Source organism: Chelmon rostratus, chromosome 6 (genome assembly GCF_017976325.1).
Source record: "Chelmon rostratus isolate fCheRos1 chromosome 6, fCheRos1.pri, whole genome shotgun sequence".
NCBI classification, from domain to species: Eukaryota; Metazoa; Chordata; class Actinopteri; order Chaetodontiformes; family Chaetodontidae; genus Chelmon; species Chelmon rostratus.
Window position 1 is genome coordinate 882,515 of NC_055663.1, and position 21,190 is coordinate 903,704.

General features: G+C 42.1%; 1 protein-coding gene across 1 annotated transcript in view; it reads right to left on the reverse strand.

Annotated features, from left to right (window-relative positions):
* The window catches only part of cdh13 (cadherin 13, H-cadherin (heart)), a 330,027-nt gene that overhangs the window by 246,423 nt on the left and 62,414 nt on the right, over positions 1 to 21,190 (reverse strand). Inside the window, exon 2 of the mRNA XM_041939059.1 lies at positions 4,921 to 5,041. Within this exon, the coding sequence (XP_041794993.1) occupies positions 4,921 to 5,041 (121 nt within the window). The remainder of the gene's footprint in view (positions 1 to 4,920; positions 5,042 to 21,190) is intronic.

The window sequence follows — 21,190 nt, forward strand, 5'->3', positions numbered from 1 at the left end:
ATACTGACACCTGATTGGTGTGTGTCTGAAGTGACAGTGGTGAAATAATGAGGTATTCAGTGACAATGACAGACTGAAGGTATGAGCTGGTTGATCAACATTACACAGTGAGTAACACATTTAGTGGGCTGATTAGAGAAGAAAAAGCATTTGTCTGCAGCAAGCAACAGATCCATTTGAATGAAGTGTAGCAGAGGAAGCAAGCAGCCTTTAAAGCAGCAAATAAATCACAAAACTCATTGTTCATATGCTGTATAATGGAGTATTTGATGAAAGACACAGTAAATAAGTGAGTAGTATCTCTCTCTCTCTCTCTCTCTCTCTCTCTCTCTCTCTCTCTCTCTCTCTCTCTCTGTGTGTGTGTGTGTGTGTGTGTGTGTGTGTGTGCATATTTGTGGTGCAACAATTTCCCTGAACAACATTATTGTGTGCTCTTACCAGGAAGGACAAACTTTATCACCTAAACTTAGGAAGCAGAGCCGAGTAGAAGAGAAGCAAATATAAAACAGGTGAGAGAGCTGTTCCATTTGTTCAATTTGTCTAAAACTACTAGGCTATACCAAAATTCAAGTACTTTTAAATTGATAAAGTTGGAGGCAACACAAGTGAGAGACAAGAACTGCGCCAGCATGGAGGTCTTCAGAGCTCTTCACAGGTAATACGCCTTGTGCCAGCAAGGAGAGCTCCATCTCCACAGACTGCTGCCAAACATGAAGTGCAAATCTGCCACGCCCAGAGAGGATCTTCTCCTTCAGGTGCATTTTCTAAAAAACAAACCTTAAGGAATGCTCAATTAAGGGAAATGAGTGATGCTATGGAGAATGCCAAAGGCTACCATGTTTTAGGAGTAATCATGTTTGGTGGTGGGATTGTAGAAAAGCCTCACAGAGCCATGGTCTTGCTCTGCAGGATACAGATAAGGTGGCTCTCCTCACTTATTCTCCACATTTTATTGGCTGTCACTGTGGAATACCCCATAGCGTCCCAGTACACCATAAAATCAGAAACTGCATTTCCACCTAATGTTTGCATTAATTAACAGAACACAATGTCTTCTTATCATGGCTTCTTGCAAAAAAAGCATACAAGAAACAATGGTGCTTAACACCATCAGTAATGCTGAAACATAGCCACAGCTTTGCTGATATTATAAAGTACCAGATTTTCTGACAGCCTGCAAAGTTGGAAACAGAAAACCTGCCACCCCTGAGAAGGCAGCTGCAAGGCAAGAAACAAAGAGCTTGCAAAACTAAGGTAAGCTATAACACCATCCCAAAATCAATACAGCTCATTGTTGTATTTCTCTGAGTCGTGGCACAGAGAAAGAGCAAATAAAAGCAACTTTTCAGAACAGAGAACCTAATTTATCCTTCACTAAATGTCATTCACTGCCTACATCTTGACAGCATTTGAACACTGAAAAAAGGTGCCATTTATTTGTAAAAAGAATGAAGGTGAAGCCCACATTCCAATTCCCCCTTCAATCTTAAGGCATGGGTCTTTCAGAAAAATAGTTTATTTTCTGTGCATCTATAGAAGTGGATGGAAGTGGTAAAGGATCAATTCAGCTGTGCTGAAGTCAGATTTTAGTTTATTATTCAGCAGAAAATAACATTCCTCACCACTGGGTCAAACATCTCTTACACCTGAATAAACCCAACTCCTTGGTGAACAGCAATTTACAGGCTTTTTTTATTAAGCTTGTCATTTGCTGAAATTAAATTCTGCTTTGTTCAGGATGGGTTTCAAATTGAGCAGTAAGCTGCAGGCAATGCAAGGTTAACCGTGCAACATTTGAATCTAGCAGTGCAGATGTGCAGATTTTTGGTGCAAGTCCTTCAAATCATCAGTCGGTGCATCCAGATGTGTGGATGAAAGTGATTTTACATGACAAGTGTTGGCAGTTTCAGTCTGCACATAAGGTCTGTTTCACTGATTGAAAGATGACACCACTGACACGACTAAGTCAAATCACATGATCTAGCAGGGTCAGAGATGGAGCACATCATTTCCTATTAAGGCCATGTGTCTTACTCGCTGTGTATGGATGGAAACTGAAAACTGGTGAAGTGAATGGAGGATAAACGAACATAAAAACAAGTCGCAAAACCAAGAGAGAGGAAATTGTAGTATTTGTAGTGATGGTGTGAAAAGCATAATAGGGGTAGCATAAAGACATGGGAGAGACAGAGAAAGAGTGAATGTTTGCACGCTGCATGTGTAAGCATTTGTTTCTCGGATATGGCCATTAGCTGAGATGAATGTCCTTGAACCCAGGTCTGTGCCAACAGGTATCTCTTACTAGCAGACCGCCCCTCCACTGGTAATTACACAGAGAGGTCTACAGCAGGTGGCCCAGGACTGAGCAGAATTTACATAAATCTGCATGTGTCACTGAGCCTGGCCGTAGCCTCTGGCACTCTGTATGAATCATGTTCACACTCAACAGACAGTTTGTACAAATTCTGCAAAATGGATTGCGGGAAGATAAAAAAAAAAACTGTCCATACATGCTGGGGGATGCACTGAATAATTTGGACTAACAAATGGCTTTCCCTTTCACTTTTCTTTGACATCACACACACACACACACACACACACACACACACACACACGTTGCATGCTACGAGAACCAGACACACTGACATGTGCACATGCTGTTATATCACTTTGATCGCTGTTTTGAAGCGAACAAACTTGCATCTAATGGATCCATCCAAGTATCACAGAGCAGTCAGTGACATCACCATGGATATTAATCACACATCGTGCAGCCTGAATGCTGAAACACCGTGCCTTCTTTGCTTCTTTTGTAGTTTTCTTTGATATGTTCTTTTTTTATCATTGCCTTATTGCTTTTGAGCACGCTGCTCAGCTTCAGTACCTGCTGAGGCATTGTGTTTGTACAAGTGCTTTGAATCATTAGGAGACACCGAAAGTGATCAAAAAACATAAAGCATTCGTGTCGTGCAGTTATGTGCAGCTTTACATCACAGACACAGTACACAGCATGCACAGCCTACAGCCTATGTACATGTATGTGTCTCAGATTTTAAAACCCACTTTAAGCACACACATACATATTTATGTTTGTACTCTCTGTATGTGTGTGGGTGTGTGTGAGCACTCACATGTCTATGCTGTCCATAACTGTTGAGGGGGGTGCGCCCCCCCCCCCCCCCCACACACACACACACACACACACACACACACACACAGCAAGAGGTGTTTCTGCTGACAGGAGCATATTCAAGCTAATAGAACCACTCTGTCGTCCCAGATCGGAGCACTAAAGCAGAACTGACTTCTGTCTCCTGCTGCACGCGCCACTGAGCCCCCAGATGAAAAAATGCCTCACCGGCTGACCGAATCAAACACAATAAAGTCAAAAAAGAAGAAAAAGAAGACTGGAGAAGAAACTGCTCCGATTTGTCGTATTTTGTCGTCTGGGTAGGAGAGTATGTATTGTCAGTTGGGAAAGCTGTCTGTCAGTGGAGAGCCACTTACAGGAAGTTTGTGCTGTGTGAGAACACCTCTACAAGCACTGCATGACACCCCAACCATAAGAGAAGAAAATGTGTTACTCCTGTATAGATACACAATATGTGCTTGTCACTGAGGCAGGTAATGAAATTCTACCACTGCAGCCTTGGAATGTGGAAAGCAACACAGTGGGATGATGAAATAAAGGAGTGGCTGAATAATGAGAGGGGAATAAAAACAAGTTCCACAATAAATGACAGACTGCATTAACAGACTATAAATTATTCCCATTTTAATTTACATATTTCCACTGTATTTCATCATATTGTACAAATAAAACAACAAGTCAGTGCGAAGGCTAATGAATTATTAAGGACGTGAATTGGTGAGAACTTTCTCAGCTTTGAAGGAAAACAAGTGTTAGCTGACTGCACTTTGTCGATCTCTGTGGACACGTAACTGCCATAGCTCACAGCCCTGGAGAAGCAGAGTGCCAGCCAGCAGACATTACTGCTGATCTCTGTGGAGACGGAGTGGAACTGTGCAGGTAAGCACTGCTGGGGGGTCCCAGAGGAGCAGACTGGACCAATAAGTTGCAGCTGCAACATGGAGCTGAGAGTCTGTGGGGAATCTGACCAGCCACTGCAGTAACAACAGGGCGATGAGGCTGCTTTCTGACTGGCTCAGAGATGGAAGCGAGTCCCCATGAGAAAGACCACAGCGAACCCAGCGACCTTCCTCTCAAATCTGTAATGTTTTGATTAAGAAACCTGCTGAGATCACATTCCTGCATAACCAGGAAAATACAACTCAGAGGCTGACTGAGGTCTCTGGAAGGCTCAGTTGACTCCAGCACGGTAACTGGTGCATCGGGACTGAACTGCTCCAGCAAAATAGTCGCAACTTAGCATATGAACACACAGCACACACACAGTTAACTGAGCAGACCAAAGCTGTCTTCACGGGAGGAACAAAAGAAGAAGAAAAAACATTGTGTCAATATCAACCAATCAAGGGGAATAATTCATTTGCAGTAAAAAATGATGTTGTTGTTGTTCGATCTCCTGTTTGTAACAAGAATTCACATGAATTCTAAAGACTGTGAAGAACAAAACACCCCCCAACACACACGCACACACACACACACACACACACACACACTCACACACAAACACACACACACACACACACACACACACCCACTCTCCATAACCTTGTCCTGGGGGGAGCCTGGCTTTGCTCTGCTTGGCTCCCTGCATATACTGCTGTTCAAATTCTCAGCAGCCAGACAGTTCTGTATGTGAGTCTTCACTCCCACATGCAGACTTGTGTTGTTCAATTTAAGAGAGTGAGAGAGAACAACAAAGCAAAGTCCAAAGTAAAGCAGAAAAAGTTTGACTTTAAACAAATAAGTCTGTTCTGTCTACTTTTACTCACCTTGTATAAGCACCTGGCCTTTCTGGAAAGGTCCATTATACACCACCTGGTAGTGTTTGACCTGGAAGCCAGGTACACAGCCCCCATGGCCTCCATCCTCTTGGCCACCCACATAGGCAACCTGCAACACACAGAACAAAGAACAGGTCAAAATGATAAACATGAACACATGGTTTCTGTGGAGATTAACCTGACAGGTACAGCCAGGAGGACAGAATAACTAAAGAAATATGTTTTCCTTTTGAAGACCTAATCCTTGTTAATCCTAAATGAACAAACAGCATAAGGCTGGAGCAGATACATAAACATGCAGTGACAAAGAAAAAAAATCAACACTTTGACTTGCATGAAGTTTCTCAACTCCTGAACGAGAACTCCAGCGAATATAATAATTATAACACATGAACCACCGATATGCTTTCTGTGTTCGGCGCATTCTTCTTCCATGTCGTGGCTTCTACGCAGTGGACCAGAGGTCTGGTAAGATCACTGCATTTTAACTCCATACCCTCAGAACTGTTGTATTTTCAAACTTATATTCTACAGTATCAACTGAAGGTGACTTGAGTGATGTCACTTGAGGAAATTCATCTGATTTTGCATCGCCCCCTCTAGAGCCACAAAACTTCATTCAACTCTTTTTAAAGACATGCAGTATTACTGACCAAGACGCGGAAACAGAGTAATGTGAAAATTGGCAGCAATTCCCCCTCAAATCAAGTTACTGGTCTAATTTTAACTGCTTTTGAGTGTATTGTGGTGACAGTATGGGAAACAACTAACAACAAAGTTATACCATTAGCTTCAGAGCTGAGCAGCAAATGATGCTTTTACTGTGCTGCAATTTGGGACGTATCAGGCTTACGCTGACATTAATTAAACTCCATGACTTAATTTGAGGTTTGATTGAAAAAGAATGCGTTCATTACATGTCCGTTTACATGTACACTAATTTTCCACTATTAGATAGATAGATAGATACTTTATCCATCTCCGAGGAGAAATTTGCAGTTCCAGCAGCTCAAAAATTATTATTCCAAATATACCAATACCAATACCATTTTTGGATGTTCCACATTAGGCCTTATTCCCAATATAGCCTTTTTGATTAAGACATGTGGGATATGTCGCTATTATTCGGCCTTTAGAAGCATTTCCTGGACAAATTAATGGAATATGCGTCTCAGTTGGGGTATTCAGCGTGGTTTGTGACACACAGCCTCTTGCCTGTTCATGGTCAGCTGTGTGTGTAGTAAACTAACTATCTAGCCAACAGTTTTGCAAGGCTGGGACAGAGACACACACAGAAACAAGAAAAGCCAATTGTGCGGATCCCTTTGTGCCTCGTGCTTTCCCTCTCCCTCTGTCTCCTGTCTGTCAAGCATGGCCTCTCACTGCAGGGCCTGGCTGACAGGGTGGCCTCGGCCTCCTCCTCCCCTGAGCGCAGCTGCACTCTGTCATGCAATCAAGACTCACCCGCTGCCACAGGATATAAGCACCAGCTCTCTACCCAGTGTTCCTCGAAGCATCGTTCATCCACGTGGTAACGACTGAGGCTCCTGAAGAAGTATTGATTAGTCTTTTTTTTTCATGACCCACTTGCCTGACTCTTGTTTTTGTGTGCTCAGGTGCCTAACCCTCACCTGTCTCCATCCATGCCCTGTCTGCCTGCATCCTCAGAAAGGGATTAGATCCAACAGCCATCTCGAAGGTCTAGACTCTTTCAGATTCATCTGTTTGCATATCCTGCCAGTCTCCATTAAAACTTAACTCGTCTTGATCTCCTGTCATCTCTGTCTGAATGTGACATTTTGGGTCCTTTAAATGTGCAAACTTAACACCAACGCTTCCTACTTTTGAACATTATGAGAGACTTGGATATCAACAGGTTTTTGTACATGCTTAAATATAGCAACACCAACCTTTTCAAGAAGGCGGTTGAACTCATGGAAGAGGCCACTGTTAGAAAAGTTTGAAAAAAACCTTATTTTGATGCAAAGAACCAGCACAAAGACAACTGGCCGGATGTCATGACATTAATCAGAGCTTAGTAAGAATATTGACTTTTTTGGAATAAGGACAAAAAAACAGAATATTTTGTGTGTGTAAACATACACACATAGTCAGTGTGAAGGGAGGATCAAGATGTATTATGGTTGTTATTTAGAAATCAAATGAAAACAGACTAAAAACTGCAACATTGCAACCCATCTTCTCTGAAAATCACATTTATTCAATTTAGAAATTATGGAAGAAAAAAGCACTTTAACCCCTCTTTTGAGAAACAACCTTTTTTTAAGGGGCGGTTGTTCCCATGGAAACCGACTTTTAAGTGGCTTGTCTAAACTAATTCTCAGAGAGAGACCAAACATACTCTCACTAGCAGCAGATACAGAGCGGAGCAAAAATAACGATTCCTGCTGTATGTAGCTATGTGATGCATTCATTCAAAGATATGTGCCTCATGCTGTTTCACTCAGATCGTTGTTTTTATTTACCAGTTCACGTTGTATTACTTTCCACAGTGACCCATTTAGAGATGCTTTATGTTCTTCTTTTTTTACTTTTGTCTGTTATAAAGAATTAACTCATGTTATTTCTGTGCAAGCTCACTTACAGATCGGTAGGTCTTTTTCCCGCATCTAAAGTTAATTATTGAATGGGCAAAGATACTGAGCACAGCTGCATGCATTGCGGTAAATATTCAAGATATTTTATGCTACATTACATTTTCTTCAGATGTAAAACTTTCACAGTCTGTCAGGCTAAATTCGGGTTAAAAATATTCTTAAAGCTGAAATTGCAGGCTGGAGCTTTGGCCTGTTCAGAGAAAACTTAACACGATTGTACATATAGGCAGGGTGCACATAACTGCTACCCAGGTACACAGAAAACAGAAATGCAAAGGGTCTGGGTTAGAGAAGGGAAAATGGGATCACTCTGGGTGGACACTGTAGCTTACACAGTTACAATCCAGACAACATTTGGAGATGCCAACCACCATAAAACTCAACAGAAGAAGACAACAGCTGTAACTGGTCGCCAATACACGTGACATCTCATGTCTGCAAACTTTTCCTGTCCCCACAAGTGACCGAATGAAGTAACTTACTGCGAGAGATGTTCAAAAAACAACGGACATTAAGCAGCTAAGAGACTTTTCTGTGAAAAGTGGCTCTGAGTTGTGCCAAGGTGTGAAACTAATGATGTAAACTATGATGTTTGCATCCACATCTAACAGACAGAACAGGTGTGTTTTATGCAGGCTGAAAGAATTTTAATCCTTCATTGTCTGATAAACAAGAGAAGCGAAGCATTTCATCAGGCTAAACATGCATGTCCCATGTCTTCCTGTGCTGAGGATTTTGCCTTATTGAAGTGGCAAAGAGTCAGTGTCAGTGGTGCATATCATGCAGAGCATGTAGGGAGTTAAGAAAAAAGTTACAGTCCACTGCTGCTCTTTGACGGATTGGAGGACATCAGAAAAACAACCTTGTGACAAGACAGAGACGAAAGTAAGTAGATAAATGCATGGCAGCATCCTCTGTGTGTGATTTGCTTCAAATAGTAAATACAAGTAATACAGATTGTTATTCGAACATCAACAAGGAGGTTAAATTGTCTCTTGCGCTGCCTTTGAGCAGTGTAGCATGTTAGAGGGGGTTCTCACATCTCTACATAAAAAAAACAAGTACAGTAAAAGTCCAGATCTCGTCTGTCACATCCTAGTCTCTCAGCCCTGACACACATTCACCTGTCAAAGATGACCACAGAGGCATGGGACCCAAAGCCAGCTGTTGACCTATAGATGGACCTGCATCTTCATCTGCTTCCATGCAGGAAGCCGAAGTAGAGGACAGTGATTAAGACACCAAAGAGGACAGCAAGGAAGACTTAATTTATGAAGACCACACTTTGTATGGGGCGAGTACCAAACTCACCTGAGCACCTGACTAAAAAAGTTATGTGTACCCCTGTCTATAGATCAATTTAGAGCTCTTGAATGTAACTGTCTGTTCTGTCTCCTTTCTCATTAACAGTCTTTGTGTGTTTTTATTCTGTTCTAATTGTACTCTCAACATCACTGAAATTGAGGGCATGCATTTAAAGATTCCTCAAGATGGGTTAAATGATTAAAAAGATGCTGGTTTCCTATTACAGATTTGATTCACAGTACTCAGGCAGAACTAATGAAAAAACAAACAAATAAACCAACAAACATAATTATGTCACAATTACTTGAATGTTAACTTAAAACATGAGGCCATGAGAGGGCATGTTGGTGAAGGTGAGAGCATTACTGGTAACAGCTGCAAAGTCACAGACTCCTCACTCAGGCTGCATGCACAGGGAGGGTTTCACAATAAGAGTCATTTTGTCTTTCATGGTGGTGATCACCAGGTAAACAGTAAAACAGTCCATCAGGAATGTTCAACTGTATGCATTTGATAAGCCTACTTGCTGAATGACATCGCTTACAGCGATGTAATAGTTGTGAGTTGCTCCTCACCTTTGACCTATTTTAACTTCTATAGTGTGTATGTCACTGCTCTGTCCTTTCATGCTGTCTTGGGTTTGTCTTCTCATCAGAAAACTGGACCTCTTCAGTCGGCACAAATGTGAGGAGACGATCCTTCGTTCTGTATCCAATGAGCCTTGTATCTCATCAGAGCACCTTTTTTTCATAACGCAAAGAGGATGGGGCCTCTTCTTAAATGATGAGTGGTGCAACAGGGTTAGAAAAATAAGTACCCTCACTCCCTTTATGTATTGGCAATAGCTACTATTTGGCATCATGATGAAGAACCACTTTGGAAGCAGAATTGCATTGTGTTGCAAAAACTGACAGACATGCTGCAGACACTGTAGCTCCGAAAGAGAGAAGCTTGATGATTTTAGCACACCCAACAAACCCAAATGATTTTCTGAAAATATCTGTCCCTACAGTGTGTACGCCAGCTTAGCATTGTGTGCTGAGAAACCATGTAACACTGTAAGGAAGCAGAGTGAGGTGAAGGGACCCATTGATTTTTAACACGTTCACCAACATTGTGAAAACATTTCAATATTTAACTGAAATCACACTGGACAAGGCCACTGTGGGGTGGGGAAAGAGGGGGAGATGATAGATTGGGGGACTCTGACTCAGTAGGTAAAGTGTTCACAGTCCAATTTCCACCACCATATTGCCCTCTCTAGTAATTCTAGTGATTGAGTTAAATGTCAAAATGTTCTTCTGTAGTTGATCAGAGGAACAGAAAATTGAAGAAATCATTAAAATTCATTGCATTCTTGCAAATATGCATTCAAATATTCATCTGGGAAATCACTGGATTATTCCGACACAGTAGGTGCTGTAATTAGATACACCATACAGTAAGGCATGATATGCATCTGCCAAACCGAGCCATCTGTGAGCAGTGTCACCCACCTGCTCATCCCATAGCTCTTCACCCGCCTGTAGCCTAGAGATATCAGCAATGCTTTGACAAGGAAAATAATAATTGAATGCTGCCTGTCAAACAGTATTATATACAGTATATTTAGGAAATAAAGTTTTATGTTTAAAGCTTTTAAAGTGTTTTCATCTTGGATCACCCAAATATGTCAATGGGCTGTTTCAGTACAAAGAATACTACGCTGAAGGGAATCTTTGCTGAGTATAAAGTACAAGGGAAAGCATTACTATAATTCCACTAATTTTGACTAGAAATGTAAACTTTTTCAAATTAAATAGCACAAAAACAATTACTGACATTTAACTGGGTTTGTTACTGTGGTACTGTGGTTCTTGGAAGTGTTCTGGCGATGTTAAGGATAAGATGCCCTTGCAATAATTCACCGTGCATATTGCATAAACAAATTCTGCCACATTACTTGTTGCTTGTTGCCAACATGGTACATACAAGACAACCTACAGGTCATTGGGGTTGGAACAACAGTTATACAAGGCATCGTGCAAGTTACAAGACTTTGACACAGCAGTGTCTAGGCTGTCTATAGAGATCTGTCTGCATGATGAACAAGCTTTGGCAGACATTCCACCATAGAGGTCATTACATGTAATGTCCCTGCAAAGTAATCACTGCACCCAGGGGACTTAGTGCTTTTCTTGCAGGTGTCAAAATTGTAATTCCGATCTATCACAAACTATCCGGACATGCCGTGATGCAATGCTTGTTGGTCCATAAACTCAGTCAAGTTGACTTAAGGGCCAAAGGCTTGTCAGCGTAGTAAGGGTACATGGGATGTACATGTAAATGGAGAAGAAGACATTGCCATATGCGCACACACACAAGGTCAGTGGTATGTGCAGATAAGCAAGTGCATCCCCTATAAACACACCACACACTCCACACATTCCTCAGCAGGATTTAACAACATGAACACCTATTTTAATGGCCATTAAACGGGAAATATTACAATCTAGCCCCAGTGACTCACAGTAGGACAGCAAAAGCATTAAGGCAATGCAATGCTAATGACAATGTTGTTAGCAAAGGAGACTATAATTACGGGCTATATTCTCCATCAGGAAACCATTAAGTACGTACTAGGCATGTGAAGGTTATATCATTCAATGTCCATCTTTTACCACTCTGAAAAACTCTTTAACACAGGAAGAATTGATTGAAAATACATCCTCTAAGGATGGAGATTCTTTGTGTTAATTAACCAGCTCTCTCTGTTAACATCTCTCCCCCCTTCAGTGTCCCCACCTGCCTCAGCTGTTCAACCACCCCAGCCTGCAGGATCTGCATTACCACCTGCACCCACAACAGTAGGAGATTCATATTTCACAGATCCTGAGTCTTTCACTGGCGATTTGGAGAAAAGCCCTGGGTTCCTACTGCAGGGCTCAATAGATTTTCAATCAGTGGCCAGTAACCTTCGCATCTGACCAGTCCAAGGTACACTATATCATGAGGTTCTTAAGAGGAAGGGCCCTTGCATGGGCTGGGGAGGTGAATGCAAGCAATTCTGTGGGGACTCCTACCAATGGAGATTTTGTCACCAAGTTTAGAGCTGTGTTTGAACACACTGATTACCATGGAAATGCCTCCATTTGTCTTTCAAGCCCATGACTGGGATCAGGAAGTGTTGCAGACTACACTGTGGACTTTAGGGTGCTGGCAGTGGACTCCCAGCGGAATGACGAGGCACTGCGGGGAGTGACTGCTTCTGTCTGAATCTGTCCATATACTATTCTCCCCTCATCATGTTTGGTGGCAGCAGTGACTTGGGAGATGGAGTTGGTGGTGAGAAAGGCACAACAGTTTCAAGCCGACCCAGGTAATGGCCCCCTAACTGTCTCTTTGTGCCTGATTATGTTTGTTCACAGGTTCTGCAACACTTTGAAGGCCTACTATGGAGATTTGCACCTGTGACTGTCTCTGCTTGCTCCATCTGCACCCAAGGGAAGGCCTCACATCATCCTCCAGCTGGTCTGCTTCGTCACAGGCATACCACCTTCTCAAGGTGGCAGAGTTATCCTCACCATAGCGGCCCATTTCTCCAAGGCAGTTCACTTTGTAGCCCTTTCCAAGCTCCCCTCAGCCAGAGAGACTCCTGACCTCCAAGTAACACATGTATTCAGACTCCAGACTCCATGTAATTCCCTCAGATACAGTCTCAGACAGAGGTTCACAATTAATTTCCCTACCGTTGAGAGAGTTTTGTCAAGCTCTGTCATCTGATTTCCACTGCAGGCAGCTGTTTTTGACTAAAGACAGCTTTTCCTGTTTTTGACTAAAGACAGCTTCCTGCTGTGGCCAAAAACGATGCCATGAGAGCTGTGAGAGTGAACCGAAACATGGGGTGTCTGCCCAGACAACTTAACAATGACTGAAACTCACAAATAAATGCTTTGTAAAACTGAGGGGAGCCACAGAGTCAACCAACCAGACCAACTGGCAAAGCTAACATCAGCAATATATGAACTTTGTAGACTGTGAGTACAATGATCATGTGTCTGATCAAAACAGTTATTATCTGTTAATCTGGAACAGATAATAACTCAGTGTCAGTGTTTTCTAGCTATATATTCAAAAAAAATGTATCCATTACTTTTAGCTTATTATTTTAACCATTTATCCAGGACCTATAGCAACTGCCCCCACAAGGGCCCTTGGTTGTTAATGACTGACCTAGATCACAACTCCCTGCAACTAACCACAATATTTCTATTTAAATATTGTGGGGAAAGAAAGAGAAATGGAAGGAGCCCTGAAGGAGGGAGAAAAAGATGTGCGTTACGTAGCTTGATAGATGTAGATTGGTTTTATATAGATCAGTTTTCATGGGGCAGAAATAAATAAAATCTATTCAATAATCTATTGACAAACAGTTGGAGAGCAGGTCTTTGGGTTTATGTTAGTGCTCGAAGCGCAGCCAAGGAACGCTCAATCAGGAGAAAAGATCCATACACCACCTCAAGCATTTAGATCATGACATCTGGCTACGAGGTCTATTCCCAACAACAAAGTGAAAAGTTGGAGTGAAATAAAGAAACATACTAAGATATTAAAAGAGCTTTGTTTTACTCAATTATTTATGATAAACTGTACACTACCAACATCACAAGGTCAGTGCTTTGCGGCGTAGTAAAAGGTAAATGAAGTAACAGCTAACTGTACAGGAATGCGTAGGCAGTATATTGATTAACATGAGAGAGGCAGATGGCCAGAGGACATGTCTGAGTGGCTCCTGGTCACTGTGGTTGTAGCTTTGATGTTAGGCAACTCATGTTCACATGGGTGGACCAATGATGGGTCAACTCATGGCTTGAGAGTTTGACATACCATCGGTTCAAGTGTGAAGGACCAGTCAGGTGATTAAGGCAATGACTTGGCAGAGTGAACAGTAAATGTCACCTCTGGTGGAAATCAATACCGCCTCAAGAATCCACAACACATCTGACAGACATGGAGAGGGTCACTATGTCTGATATTTGCTGAAGAGGGTAAGGAGCAGAGAGGCTGAGAGAGAGGCTGCGATAGCTGTTGGAAGTGATGTATGAGTATATGTATGTGAGAGTAAACTCGATCAGACAGTGGAAGAAAGAAAAAAGGCAGAAGTAAAGAAGAGAGACAACATTTCTGTCCGAGTCTGTGATTTCATGTGAGTCATTCTAACGTCTTTATTATTTAGATTTACTTCAGTCATTCTTTTTCACTGACCTGTGCATGGAAACAGATAAAGAAAGACCCAAACATTGGACAGTCAAACTATTTGCCTTTATTTTTAAGTATAGACGGTCTGTGTCTTTAGCCTTCAACTGTCTCTCTTTTTCAATTACCAATAAAATGATATTTAAAAAAAGAAAAGTGCTATGTGTTTTACAGTTTAAGATATGTGCACAGCCCTGCAGTGCTGTTGCAGTATTTGTTGCATTCTGGTGTGTTCTTCTGGCCATGTTTCTCAATATTGTTTGTGCATGTGGGTTTCTTTGAGTGTGTACATACACAGTGTGTGTGTGTGTGTGTTTGTATGTCTGCCTATACGTCGGCACGTATAGATTTGATCCAGCAAGCCAGCCACTGTGTGTGAATTTCAGTTCTTTTCAGTGTGTGTGTGTGTGTGTGTGTTTGCATATGCATGTGTCTGTGTCTCTGCGTGCATGCTGGATGGTTTGCCAACAATCCAGCCAGTCTGACAGACAGCCTGCCAGCAGCTTGACATTTCATCCAGCCACTGTCTCTTCTTCCCCACTCTACATTTCCCTTTCCCCCACAATCTTTCATTGCCTCTGTCTCCATCAAGGTAAATGTCAGTGCACACACCTCAGTATAGGTCTGGCTGACCCATCCAGGCCTGGCTACATCCACAGCCCGAGATGGAGCCAGAAAGCCAGTAGAGAGGGAGAGAGAGACAGAAAGAATCAATCAGGCCGGGCCTCAGACACCTGCAGCTGGCAGGTTAGCCAGGCATGGAGCACCTGAGTCATGAAACCATCTGGTTCCCAGCCCAGGCTGCTGAACCCTGGCCACACCTGCTGGGCCTGTAAAATAACACTGGAGCAGTAAACACACGGCCACGCCATAGAGGAGGAGCAGCCGAGCGAGGACGGAGAGAAGAAAAGAAGCACCTCTGCTTCTGGTGGGTGGTTGTTGTCTCAGCGTGAATGCAACATTCAGAGAGGGTAATAAAGGAGAAAGCTAAGGAACAAAAGGGAAATCTGGAGGCAGAAAAACAGTGAGACAAACACATACAAGTAAAGGATACAGAGGTAGATATACAGAGAGGAGTGGGCTAAAGCCTTCAAAAACACTGTATGTATGAGGTCACGAGTGAGCTAACTTGCTGCTGTCGTGGAACAGGCAGTCAGCATAGGTACAATTCAGGTGGGCTCATGATCAATCTGGTCTTCTGTGGAGTAATGCAAAATGTAACTCGACTTATGGTATTGACACAATTTTGAGTTTACACTGAACTGGTACATGCTTCAGCAACAAAAAGCAGCCCAATGTACATCCTCATGAATAAAACACTGAAAATGTTGTTGTTTTTCAAGTTTTCAGTTCTGAGAAATAAACAAATTGTAGATTTATCAACTGAAAAAAAAGAAAAAAAAAACACTGCGCGAACCTGTGAATTTCAATCGGCAGATCCTGGTGTTCAACTAAACTACACAGAAAACTGAGCTGGTGTGGAATGAAAATGTTTCACAATGAGTGCGAGAACAGTGGGACTGCAGAAAAATGCATGAGCATGAAATCAAGCGTGTGTTTACCGAACTATTTCTATTCATAGATCCCTGACTTGAGGTGAGATAAGCCAACACGGGACAACAGCCTGGCTGCCACATAATCAGAACTTCTCTTGCAACACAACAAAACTGATAAAGAATATAAACACTTTTGGTGTTTATTCAAGCAGACAGGTCCCACTGCGATGCAAATCCACCATCTCTGGTGGGGCGTAGAGCTGCGTGGTAAGCGAGCTGGCGTAACCCTGGCGGTATCATGTCCTCACCGTCAGTCTGCTCAAATCCCTTTTCTAGTTGGCAAGCTTGTCGATACTTCCGCCTCACACACCTCTCACTTCAGCGCGCAGGAACGGGAGAGAGGTGTGAAGCGAGGGACTGAAAAACAACGAGCGCGTCAGCTGCAGGCGCCAGCTGCTATCTAGCAGAATTCATTTGAATGCACTTCATTTCTTCCCTGTTGGGATTTGGTATGTCAATCTGAGCACGTTCAGGTTTATCTAGATGGCATGTTCATTCACCTTGAAAAGGATGTTTTGTCTAATAGCTTCAGTAAGTAAACTTGAAAAGGAGTGCTTTCATAAGTATTGTAGTGACTTTCTCCTGTCTTTGTTTGAGTTTGGTGTGTCTAAATACAGCAAAGTTTTCCCAATGAAGCTCCTGCTCGTGGCAGTGACAGATAGAAACCCAATGCAACGCACACGCTGCTGAAGCTAAAGTGGCGCCACATTGACAGGGAGGTTACACCTTTTCAGGTGCACCTACTTAAGAATGTTGATGCAATCACACTTTGCCCTCAAAGGCTGCAAATTGCAATACAAGACAAGTTTGAATGGCTCTAATCAGGAGTTCTCTCCAAAACACAAGACTATCAAAGGCTGGCATCAGTCTGTGATGCGCTGGGGCGAACAAGAAGAGATAAAGAATGGGAAAAGTGCTCGGACGTAGATTCATGAAGCCTGTGTGTTATCTCCCGGCCGGTGTGTAAAGCTATTGTTGGGGGGCTGGTGGGCTGGTCGAGGCGGTCGTTAGAAGTAAAGTATTGAGGTCTGTGTTTGTGTCCCCTCCCAGTTTATCTGTTGTTATCAGTTTACCTTTCTCCTCCCTAGCTGACCTCCATTTATCAAAAGTAGCGAGCTGTTGCTGATACTCTCTGTTCAAGCACTCTTCCCTCCACCTTATATTGACCTACACCAAAACCCCCCGCTCCTCAGATTTTTCCTTATTTCTGACCCAAAGCAGGATTTCACCCCTTATCCCTTTCCTCATCTTGTTTCTTACACTTCCTGCTGAATGATCCTATGACCCCTGTTTACCTGCTTGTTCTTCTGATATTCTTCATCGTCCTTCCATCTCTAAACTCATACAGAATTCACTTATAATGATTCAGTCAGGCAGCTCACTAATCATGCCTATTGTCAACAGCCCAGCGAGGTTAATCAACACCTCAATTATAACTTGTTTTGATTAAAATCCACTGGAAGAGGCTGAGACAATCAGTGCACCATCCACCTGTGAACTATGTTTGAAAGACAATCGGCCTCAGGCAAGAACATCTTTGTATTCTCATCCTAAGCTTCTCTCACTTCTCTCTGTGAGGCTCATGTCGATGTTCCAAGTCACATTCACCAGTAACGCTTTACTTTAGCGGAGCAGACTATCTGTACATGACTCATGCACCAGGTCTGGACAACTCGTGAACTTTGACCACATCTACGGTGCATCATGGGGGCATTCATAGTGAATTATAATGTTTTGTAACTGCAATCACAACATAATGCTTTCTGATGCACTATATCAACAGCCATGAAACATCATTGATCTGTCTTGAAATGCTATTTTAGTACAGACAAAAGTCTTTTTTTTTTTGTCTGCACACGAGGGATTTCATCTCATCTACATTTTCCTGGAAATCTTAATAAGCATTCAACATTTAGACACTATGAAGGCCTGTATCAGTGAGAATTTTTCGTTTTATCACTTGTCTTGAGAAAAAAAAAACAAAGGAGTAATCTAGCATAATTATCAGCAACAAACAAGAAAACACTCAAGAAACAGAAGAGCAAGACACAGCACCAACACAAGCTCTATCTATAAAACTGACAAACTAGTTCCTATTTAAAAAAAAACAAGACTTCAGGCCTCATGAGTAAACAAGAATGGACAAAGTAGTTTCAAAATCATTTCCCAGACTCAGTGGTGAAATTTGATTCTTCTGATGGAACGTCAGAGGGGAGCTCCTAACCTGATTTAAGGAGGTATAGAAAAGTACATTTTCAAATTCAGCCGTACATCCAATCCCATTTGATCCTGACAAAAGTACACTATAAATTGGGAATCATATTCCAGGCCACCTCCCAGCTGTGTGCTCACACTCGGCTCCAGTGCAGAAGTAGATAGATTATTCTCAAGCAGACAACGCTGTCTGGCCCCATTGCCCTTGGAAGACATAAAGTATTATGGATAAATATGCTATGCAGGGTCTCATGCTGCTCTGTTTGCTACTGCTGCTGAGTTACTCTAGTTTCACTCAATTGAGGAGACAGAGATATTTGACTTGGGAGACACAGCGGCAAGGCATTGCTTGTCACAGTCGCCCATGCTGAGTTTTCCTTTGTATCATCTGCAGGTGTAAAAGCTAACATTTCTGCTTTTAATTTGAGCATGTAAAAGGAGACTTCACATTTGAATGAATGTAAAAGTTGATTGCAACCTTAAAAAAGAGAAATGTTTGTTTAAGGACTGACTGAACTGCTCGTGAATGGGCAAGGGAGTTTTGAAGCGGTTTCCTTTTTGCAACATGTCGGTGTGTCACTAGCTGTGGTGTGTAAACGCTCGTGCAGCACGAGCTTTGATGAAGCGACTCGAGGCCGAGGGTCATATATATCTGCCTTAGATAGGAGAGCTGCATCATTACAGACCCACAGCACAGTTTTCCATCACAATCCTGTCCCTTAGTCCTACTCCCTCTCTCCCTCTATCTGGCCTCTCTCTCCTCTTCTAGGAGACAAGCGGAAAGGAGACAAGGCACCATCAGTCCTCTCCAGCCGCTGCTCTTGATCACACAGAGCTGGCAGGTATTGTCATGGCCCTGCAGTCATTGATCCCACCTTTAGTGACAACCAGCGGCGTCTTTTGGTCCCTTTGACTGCATTACTCAAAGAACACAACTGATTTGGTTTTCACTGGGCAATTGAATGAAGCTTTAAAAGACCTAAGCAACAGCAGCCTCAATAAACCACAAGGAAATGCAGCCACACCTGCTGTTTTTGTTGTTGTCCACCAGCCCTGTTGTTAACTGTAGCCAACGAGAGTGGGCAGATTTTTGTCTACATGCACAGAAACGTTAACAGCCAACTTGGAAGATGTCATATGTCATTTCTTCTGGAAGGCGCATATAACAACTTCTTCCTCTTTTGCGTTGTGACTGTCTTTAATCAGACAGCGTAATGAATAAAATATCCTGGCCACACAGCAAGACCATAATATCTTTTAATGTTATGTTACCTTTTGATTTCAGAAGCACTCAAGACCAATTAGATACAGCACCAAGCATGGCTATATAGATGATTAGATTCTGCAATTAGCCCTGAGGCCAAATGATGGAAATGATTTCATATAAAATGAAAAGAGGCAGCAGTTTGCGTCTGTGTATGTGAACATGAGAATATGGGTGAAAAGACATTGTGCTTGTTGAAGTGCACTTATGCAATTATAATAATAATAATAATAATAATAATAATAATATTGCATTGTGATTCTAATAAAAAGTAATAAGTACTTTTGAATCATGTCACAGGAGTCAAGGCAACTTTATTGTATTTAAGAAAAATCTTGAAACAAATTACTTTTAGATGATTGTAACACACAAGGTGATTATGTCACTGCAGTGCTGAAAAATCTCTACATTTACTATCATTGTTCTGCATGCAAGAAAACCCCAGTACAACACATTGTTTTGCAGAATTAATGTGTCCTCAATCCTCTTCCCTGAGGTGAGACCTGCAGGCTCTGGTGAGTGTTTACAAAGTAGTCCCGTGATTCACTGCCGAAAGGTTCAGAGGTGACACTTTCTAAACGTCCTCCATTTGCTACTTTTTAATGAATAATCCATAAGTGTTTGATTTAATGATAACTCATGAGCTTTTTAGAATCCATCCTTTGCTGATGACAGGGCTATGCCAATAAATATGACTGAGCAGTAATGAATGCTGTAGTTTTCCCAATCGAGCACCAACAAGAGAGGAGGATTGCCCACTCATCTTCCAATTTTCCACTGAATAAGTTGTTGTATGAATAAAGTATGATGAATGCACAACTGTTTAAACATTCATGTCCAACAAAATATGCTCTGTTACTCCATCCCTGTGTGCTGGGACACACACGGGTCTACTGTAGCGAGCTGGGACCGAGACAGCTCACAGAACATTTCTCTATCCAACAGTGATGGTAATAATCTTATATTATGTGTCTTCTCTTATGTGTACTTTGAAGTTCAATGCAGAAATAATTTAGCTTGAATAGGAAAGAGATCTGACTGTTTTTCATTTTTAATCGCTGATAATAAAATTCCACAGAAGTCTAATGATACCTGCTTTTTAAGGTGATTTTCTGCCTCCGTGTAATGTACTGGATAACCATTACAACCCCACTCATCACTCCAGTGGTAAATGTTATTTCTATCCCACTGTACCTGTATTAACACAGCACACTATAATGTCACACATAAATAACAGTCTTTGCATCCCTTTTCTGTAGGATCAAAGCAATAAATGTTACTGCAGTCCGCTCCCCTGTTACACAGTAGTAAATATTGAATATGCTGGATATACTGCAGAGTTGTTGTATGGAAATGATTGTAACAGAGTAGTAAATGTTTCCTTGGCCCCCTCCCGCCCCGCTGACCTTCCCAGTGTCTCTGGCCCTGAGATGGGATGTTAATGCCTGTGTCTGGACAGCTGCCATGCTGCAGCCTGTGCTCTAATGGATTGATAAAAAAGCCCTGAGCACAGAATCAATCATGATATAAACCTGAGTGAAGCTTGTTAAACTCTAAGGAAAGTTCCTTTACCCTAATGCCCCTAATCTTCAGCCATTTGCTGTCAGACAGAAAGATTGCGGTTGTTACCCTCCTCCTGCCGTGCATTAGGAGGCCAGAAGCATTTCAGGAGATGGACCAAAGGTGGAACTGAGGGAAGAAGGTAGTTTGTTTGACCAGTTCTCTGAGTCTGGGGTAAACAAAAATGCATTTTTTTAAGTTTACAGGAATATACAGCATGTATGTCTTGAAATATAGCATTTGGCACTGTGTGTGTAATGTATGGATTGATTACAACTTGTAAGTAACTTGCTCAACACCATCTAAATCTTAAGCATAATAACTTTGTATCTACATATCAGCCTTCCTCTCTGCCATCTGTCTGTGCTCCCATTTGTCTGCCATCACACCTACATGTGCAGGCTTTGGCAATGATAAGAATATCATCCAGAAAAGCGAAGGAACAGTGTGGATCTCATGCAGTTTGAAAATGTTCAGCAAATGGATGGGAACTCTCTGTGGAGCCT